The sequence below is a fragment of the Styela clava genome, chromosome 12 (assembly GCF_964204865.1).
Source record: "Styela clava chromosome 12, kaStyClav1.hap1.2, whole genome shotgun sequence".
Lineage (NCBI taxonomy): Eukaryota > Metazoa > Chordata > Ascidiacea > Stolidobranchia > Styelidae > Styela > Styela clava.
In genome coordinates, this window is record NC_135261.1 from 1094832 (window position 1) to 1103391 (window position 8560).

Below are 8560 nucleotides of genomic sequence, written 5' to 3' on the forward strand. Positions count from 1 at the left end.
TGGTCCCAGCACTAAAAACAGGAATTGGACTCACTATCATCGCCCCATCTGCATCGTGTTCTTACATGTCGATCCGTGCTTCGAATTGTACCACACAATGGTGGAATACGACAAATAGGAAAGCGTTTGCATATAGATTTCTTCATTTTACGTTTTTTCATATATTATCTGTTTGTATATATTGGATTTCTCATATTTTAGCAGTGTTGTTTTTTGTATGCCCCCTTTTTTTAATTCCTCTTATTCAAAACACTGTTCAATACATCATTACACTGCTCATATTTGAAAGCTGTTAGTTTATTTCCGGTGTACGTTTTCTGCATTATGTTTTTGTTTCATACAAGTTTATATAATTTTTCATTCTATGTTTTTCATATTCAAAAAATTTTTCATTCCATATTTCTTCATATTCAAAACATCCACTACACTGTTAGTATTCCAAAGCTGTGTCACTTTATATGTTCATATTAAAAAATTTGCTTGAAACACAATTGTCTTTGATAATTCAGAAGGGGGGAGGGGATAATTCTGAGCTGGGTTCGTCGAAGAAATCTTGAATTTTTTTTCAAACCTGGAGTAGGCAGCACAACACGATTGGTTCTTAGGCTCTACATCTGGGTAGACTAAATTATCTTATAATCTAACAAGCATAAAATTAATGGGCCTATAATTTAATTATAATTAGAAAAATGGCAACAAAACGCAGAAAAGTTGATGATAAGGGTTCAATGGCACCGAAAATACTCTAATGGAACTTTTTGAGATGCAATGTAATGAGGAAATAAATCTATATTTATTTGAGAGCTGTATCACTGCTTGGTTTTTATTATAAAAAGTAACATCCATCCGTTCAGTTTTCAACTTTGTACTAAAAATATATGCGGCCCGCCAATGACTTGCAACCCTTAATTTTGGCCCGCGACCGACAAAAGTTTGCTGACCCCTACTCTACATCTTCAGGGGTCAACATTGTTGTTTATTACATCTTCAGGGGTCAACATTGTTGTTTATCGGCCGCAACAGTATCATAAATACTGAAATAACATAGCCTCTCACTGGCGGCAAAAAGCATCGACACCCCCATGTTGAACAATCAATATCTCATGAATGGTCGAAACTAGAATTTTTATGAAACTTTCTATGAAAAGTATTAGTTTATATCTTCAATTGGACGGATTTTCACAGCTGTAAGTTGAATATTGGCGTCTTGAGAATTTCAGATAAATACTGCGGTTTTTGCTTCTCAAAGCCAAAAAATCGTTTTCTGCCCCTGTTCAAGCAGTAATTTCTCCAATACGGTTCAAAATAATTTGTTTCTGCGAGTTTGCCTCTGCAGAATCAATCATGAACTACAAACTAACCAAATATTAACCGTATGCGCCCATCCAATATTGCACAAGTAATTTTGTAAGAGCGACACTTTTTGAAGCCGCGAAAACGTAACTTTTTATTTTACAAAATCACGTTGAGTTTGAGCTCTACCCAAAGACGTCTCACGCGCTCGGTCGCCATCTCGAGGGTGGATTATTGTAGATAATGATTTTCTGCGCTCAGGGATAATTTCACTAAGTTTATGGGGTAGATGTTACGGATTTTGTGGGTGTTTAAATATTTTGAAATTTTGGAATTTATCCGGCAGCTTGCAGCTATTTAGGCTCATTATCTCCGGTCTGAAAGAGTTAATATCTTACCTATACTTTTCAACACCTCCTTAGAATAACTGAACTAATATTACCGGTAACTGAAAAAAACTATGGAAAGGCTACTCAACGCAAAAGCGAGCAGTTGTAGTACATCTGATATTCATCCGACCACTGGGGATCCACCTACAGCTGACTAACTTGACTGTTACGTCGTGCAGAAGTCTGCGTTCATTGGCCCATGATACCGGAAAAGCAGAGAAAATAGGACAGATGGTAACACATATTTATTGTAGTAAAAGCGTCTTTTCTGTAAAACGTGCAACTTTTAGAGGTGGGAACAAGGCAATATTTGTTACTAAATTTCTAAGGAACATTTTAAAATCATTTTCAGGTAGTTACCTGATGTGCGCTACGAAACTGAAAGATAAATGGCCTCGGCTCGCGGCCTAATAGTATGTGAACCAAGATGGTGGACACTGGAACATAGCATGTGTACCAGGTTAGGGTTACGCCATAATTTCCCGCCCCCTTATATTCTGTCACGCTGCTCCCACCCCTTGAGATAAATATGTGAATTCCACTGTGAGAAAATATATGTGGACACTTTGTACTTTTTTATAAGTCTTTTATTATCACAATCACACATAAAATCAAATCTTGACGAGTTTCTTTATAATCACAGTGCATTTCAATACCACCATGCAAAGTTCACACTGACTAATCAACATAGTCTATAAATAAAATAAGAATAAAATTGAAAGAAAAAGGACGAATTACAGGTGGCTTCTTCTACTCTAGTGTTTGCCAACCTATGAGTCGCGACTCAAAACTGGGTCGCCTGAAAATTTTCTTGGGTCGCTTTTTTCAACAAAAATTTAGAGTTATTAATTTAATTTTATTGTTTCTTTGGTATTGAAGTGTTGCTCAATATTATGTAAAGATCATTGTTTTTTTATTAGTCGGCAATAAATGATAAACGGTATATTGAATTGAGTATTTGAGCACATCTTTGAGTCGCAAGATTTTACAAAATTTATTTTTTAGAAAATTTGGGTCGCTTGGAAAAAAAGGGTCGAGACCACTGTTCTACTCAATGCAAGTTTTCTCAACATAGAGTCACACAACCCCCGATTTATGAGTGCTTTTCCATTTTTTTATCTTCGTGGAACCCATGATAGGTTATTGGGCTCATCACGAAAGCCCTATTAACAATTATTTCGAAAAACATCTTATATTTCTGTGTTGGACACTCCAACAATAAAAATAAAAAGTTATTACTGAAGATAAAAAAAACAAGAAATTAAAGGACCCTTCTGGTTGCATTTCACTCACAAATTTTCAGATCATGGCTCCATGATGCTCTATCATTTTAAATAGTTGTCAGAGCAGATAACACTGTTCCATTAAATTAGGTACTGGGCAGTTGGCCAACTATTGACACATTCCACTCCAAGAGGTTTGGCGCTAGGGATGGTTCCGAAAACGACGGTTGAAAAGAACTGCAATAAATAGATTTTGCTGAGGAAAAAAATCACAAAAAAATGTTTTCCATAAGGTTTGGTTATAGAAATGGCACTGGTAGGCCGTCACATGGGGAAAAGTGACATACTGAGATCGACATATAGTTTTACAAGTTTGCTAAACTGACACTGACTTTAGGTAACGGACACGATCAACCAATCACATACTGACAGCTAATATATTCCATTATCATGGAATATCCATTAACAAGAAAATTGAAGCACCCTTGCAAAACTATAGAGCAGCAAGATGACAGCTTGAAGGACTTGTTGGATGCGCAGTTTAGAAACCTCCAGTTGTACTAATCATATGCGAACTACTTCATACAGGGTGTTATAATGTGGCCAGGCAAAAGACCCTCCCCTGGGTAGGAAGGGGGGGGGGGGGGGGGAATAAGGTTTGGTTATAGAAATGGCACTAGCCGGCCGTCACATGATGAAAAGTGACATACTGAAAACGACATATAGTTTTACAAGTTTGCTCAAATCAAGGTCATTAAGTAAAGGAAACAAACAGCCAATAACATACTGAAAGATACCGTAATGTGTTCTATTGACATGAGGAAAAATTAACCACCCATGCGAAACTGAAACTTATGAGCCTATGTAATGACCTAGTGATGAAAGCAGCACTTGTTGGCCCCGCAGTTCAGAAACCTCCAGTTGTTCTAATCATATGCGAACTACTTCATACAGGGTGTAATAATGTGTGGCCAGGCAAAAGACCCTCCCCTGAGTAGGAAGGGGGGGGGGGGGGGGGGGGGTCTCCATATAATCTCATATTTCTATGTAATATTTTTGAATGAGCTCTTTGACCCCCATTATTTTTGAATAACTGATAAGTTGCAATGGTAACATATGTATGAAGCATTGTTCTAGATTCTACAGTATAAAATAGTTTGTTTAAACATTGAAATGGAAATTACAGAGCCTTAGTAGAGGTCTGCTAATATAAATTTCAGGATGCTCTATAGTCAAAGGATCAATCAAAAAATACAAGATTCTCGAACGCCTCAATCAAATATAGGGTGTCTACCACTTGGCAGGCTGAAAACTAATTCAAAAAAAGGGGAGAGAAACTCTCGGATGCCCAAATGAATTTGTTTACTACTCAGTGGCCTAATAATCAAAGAATTCGAGACTAAAATTGGGTGGAACGGTCTCAAAAATAAAATACAATTCTCTACGATTTTCCATAAAATGTTTTCATAAGCATTTCAAACGAGGCGTTAATAATTCCCCATGAAATAAATGAACGTGCAATATTGATATGACAACCCCTGAAAAATTTACTCCAGTCTTTGTTTCGTTCGTTATAAATAATTACAAATGTTTTTGATAACGATTCAAACTTCCCTCCGACATTAGATTGCATTCTTGTTTTAACAACATTAATTGGATAAAACATTGTGCTGCATAAAGCACCAATCACAGCACCGCTTATAAAATCATTAAGAGAATTTTGTATAGTTTTTTCTTCAGCGTGAGGTAACATGGTTTTAATCGGTTTTCGAAGCCCAAAAAATATCGCATTTGAGAACCCGTTTCTTATGAAAATAGCACTTAGGCCTCTATAATACTCTTTCAATCCGCTGTAATTATGCAATGTTGCCATTGTGTGGAACGTACTTTTAAACGTATCATGGTGTTTTGGAGTTAAAAGCAGCACCTGTGCTCTTTCAAACGGTGTTAACGTTGATTCACACGCTCCTGCAAAAAAGGAGGCATATAACATCGCCAAATGTTCATTTATATTCCATTTGGTCGTCATTTTCTGATAGGATTGATGATATAATCCGAACATAAGTGCCGTTGAAATTGATTTTTGTAATAATGGGGCAGGTAATCCCCGATATAAATTGATAAATCCTTCATGTGTAATCTGCTTAACAGCTTTGTTCATTCTAAATCCAAAAAGTTGTTGACGAAACATAATTTTATTGATCGGAAATGTAACGATGATATTGATTGCAGAAGCACCGGCACCGCAAAAGAAATGAGCATCATTTCGTGTTAACGGCTCATTGTCTGTCAACTTTTGTGAGCCAGGAGCAAGGCCCGTAGAAACGGATGACTTCGATGCAACATTCTCAGTTGTCATTTTGTCTACATAATTTAAACAAACAAGTATATACACTGCAATTAAAAATATAAAAGATATAAATTCAGTGGGGAATATGGTTGTACATAAGTATAATATGACATCTGTTGAAGCTTGATAACTTCCAAGTAGGTGTGACTATTGTAATGAATTCGAAACTAAGTACCTTCGGGCCTTGATATAAGATTTTATTCAACTCAACTGATATATAAAATAAGTAAAATACAGCACAAATAAATGTTAATAATACAAATAAATGTTAATAATAATAAACAAAAATACAGTGGATTGCTGACGTTAGCAGTGGTCAATAGTTGCCATCTGATTTTAAGCATGCTACAAAAATCATTTTTGGAAGATATTGTGCAAAGATTCTGCATTGAGTCATTACTACCGGTACCGGTAATGTACGGTACGACAGTACTTACACTTACACTACCTGACTACTGGACTATCAGAAAAACTTCTCTACCTTGTGTGGCTCATTGTGCTAAGCGTTATGAATACGATCGCCACCGCACCTCTGATTACCCTGCGTGGGTTCGCAGGTTCGAATCCCAGGTGAGGATAGTTATGTGCGAGAGGATTGCTGGACTCCTCGCCGTAGGGTGGTTCACGTAACCGCTGGTCGGTTACGGCTTCCTCCACCATCAAGTCCATGCTTCCGAAAACAAATAACTAACCAATCCCATACGGTACCCGACATGGAATGGTGCGGTAACCGAACGAGAGGCCGTTGTTCGCCATATGGTTAAGCCGTATTATCGGCTTTCCTCTCCCTGGGATAAATATGGATAGGATAGGATTTACATGTAAATTAGGATTTATATGTAAATTCTATCCTATCCTTGTGACAATGAAGTCCAGGCATATTGCTGTATTGAACAAATAACATGTCAAATATTTCCATACCGGTAGAGTACGGTACTCCTTACGAACCGGTACCGGTAACTGCTACCCGGGCGAGAAGCTGTGACTAACTACGGTACCGTACGTCAGTATGTGAATAAGCCATAAACTGATTATATCGGGTGGAGGCTAACTCGCCATGGACCACTCGCCATGCGACGGCTGTTAACGGGTTAGCCTGCAACTGTGTGGAGGCTCTTCTTGTAATGGGAGATGGAAAGGTGGCTGTTTATACTAACAACTTCAATAGTAAGGATAAATATATTAAATTAAATGTGTTTGGTTACAATACCTACTGTGCAAATGGTACCGGTAACAAAGTGACAAGAAAACGTGCTTATATGTCGGAAGGCATACCGGTACGGTACCGTATACTGGTACCGTACCGGTACACTATATTACTCGGTATCAGTATACAGTACCGTACTGTACGGTACCGGTAGTTTAGTAGAGTACGGTACGGTGCCTTCCACAACATTGCCACTCGCCCACTTCGAAAGTAATTTGGAGAATAAAAACTCGTCCAAATACGTTCGTAAAGCAATATACGGTACCGGTACCGGTAAAGCAACAGATGCCTTACCATACGCTTCGCATGCGCTGGTACCGTGCTCTCGACAACGGATAGCGAGAGACTCCGGACAGCAACTCCGAAACTCAGGGCTCGTTGAGTGATTATCAATAAACGCTGTTACAAATTTGCCGAAAGATAGAGAGAGTTTATCTTGTTTTGTCCACCAGAAAACAAAAACACAACAAAATATAATTAATTGAAAGCAAAGAGTTCTCGGTACAGACTGGGTGACAACGACACGACCACCGTAGTCACGGTACGACCACCGGCCACCAACGATACGACTACCGGCCGTCGTAGTCAGTTACCACCCATTAATAATAAACTTCAATAAAAAACGCTTACGATGTGGTTCAAGTATTCAGGTATTTCCGAAAACAATTAAATCGAAACTTATGTATCAGAAATAAATTTATACATCCTAACTCCTTGCAATACCCATTTGACGGCGCGGCGATGTAGCTCTGGATTAGGCATATGCGCGCCACCGCACCTCTGATTATTCTGCGTGGGCTCGCAGGTTCGAATTCAATGGGATGGTTATGTGCGAGAGGATGGACTCCTCGCTGGTCGGTTACGGCTTCCTCCGCCATCAAGTCCATGCTTCCGAAAACAAATAACTAACTAATCCCGTCTTATCGGCTCTCTTCTTCCCCGGGATAAATATGTAAATCCTTAATGAGTGATATGTGGGATGGCTGCATGGTGTGAGAGAATACGGATTTTACAATTTATTGCACCGGGAATAAACTACTGTCTATAATCTATATATTCCCAAACTCGATCTTGAATTATACCGTGACCCGCCCTAGTATTACTTGGCGAGAGTTGGGCAATTCTTTCGTTCGTTTCTTTGACACGTGAATTCGAATCTGCACTCGATGGGATGTTAAGCCAATTATATCGAGATGTGCTGTACAGAACGTATCACAGCGAGTGATATCAATCGACAGTGGAACGAACGGCATGTCAATTACGTGTCTTGTGGGGACCTTGTACAGCAGTTAGTAACCCAAGATTGTTGTTTGGATACAATTTATAAGGCTCAATCATACGTCAAACCACGGCAATGTATGATATGGAAATAGTTGCGAATGCTCCAGATGTATGGATCTGTCGACGGGGAAACCTTACGACGGTAGGAGTAATTATCTCCAATGAAATTTGAACCTGTGAACCCGTGTTGGCTAATCCAAAGTTTGCGTATACCTAACTCTTACCACTATGCGCCACCGTCGCTGATATACGAGAATTACAAATTTTGATTAAACATACCGGTACGCTTGTAGCATCTATACATTCTATAGTATTTAGATGACTGTTGAAAACTTATATACAATGGATAGTTTCTCTTGTACATTTTTCCTGACTCAAACTTAAAGTATTAGCATAAACTGTTATAGCAGCTATTTATTAGAGTCCGCGAAAAGCTGATAAGCAAAAATATATCAATTAAAATGGCGCGGCGGTGTGGCTCATCGTGCTAAGCGTTAGGTATACGCTCGCCACCGCATCTCTGATTGCCCTGCGTGGTTCGCATGTTCGATCCCATGCGGGGTATTTATGTGCGAGAGGATTGCTGGACTCTTCGCTGTCGTAGGGTGGTTCACGTAACCGCTGGTCGGTTACGGTTTCCTCCACCATCAAGTCCATGCTTCCGAAAAACAAATATATAACTAAAACTAATCTCATACCCGACATGGACTGGTAACCGGACGAGAGGCCGTGGTTCGCCATGTGGTTAAGCCGTCTTATCGGCTTTCATCTCCCCCGGGATATATATGTAAAATCCTAAAACAGGACAGTACTTTAT

The 8560-nt window shown here is 38.9% G+C and overlaps 1 protein-coding gene across 1 annotated transcript; it reads right to left on the reverse strand.

The window, feature by feature from the left end:
- Positions 1-2247: 2247 nt before the first annotated feature.
- On the reverse strand, positions 2248-5292 carry LOC120330122 (mitochondrial nicotinamide adenine dinucleotide transporter SLC25A51-like). Its single transcript, XM_078118757.1, has 2 exons — positions 3821-5292; positions 2248-3454 (listed from the first exon to the last, which is right to left on the reverse strand). The coding sequence occupies exon 1, from the start codon at positions 5262-5264 to the stop codon at positions 4347-4349; it is 918 nt and encodes a 305-aa protein (XP_077974883.1). The 5' UTR covers positions 5265-5292; the 3' UTR covers positions 2248-3454; positions 3821-4346.
- Positions 5293-8560: the final 3268 nt, after the last annotated feature.

Coding starts and splice junctions, on each gene's coding strand:
- LOC120330122 (XM_078118757.1), bottom strand. CDS start 5,264: ATGACAACTGAGAATGTTGCATCGAAGTCATCCGTTTCTACGGGCCTT.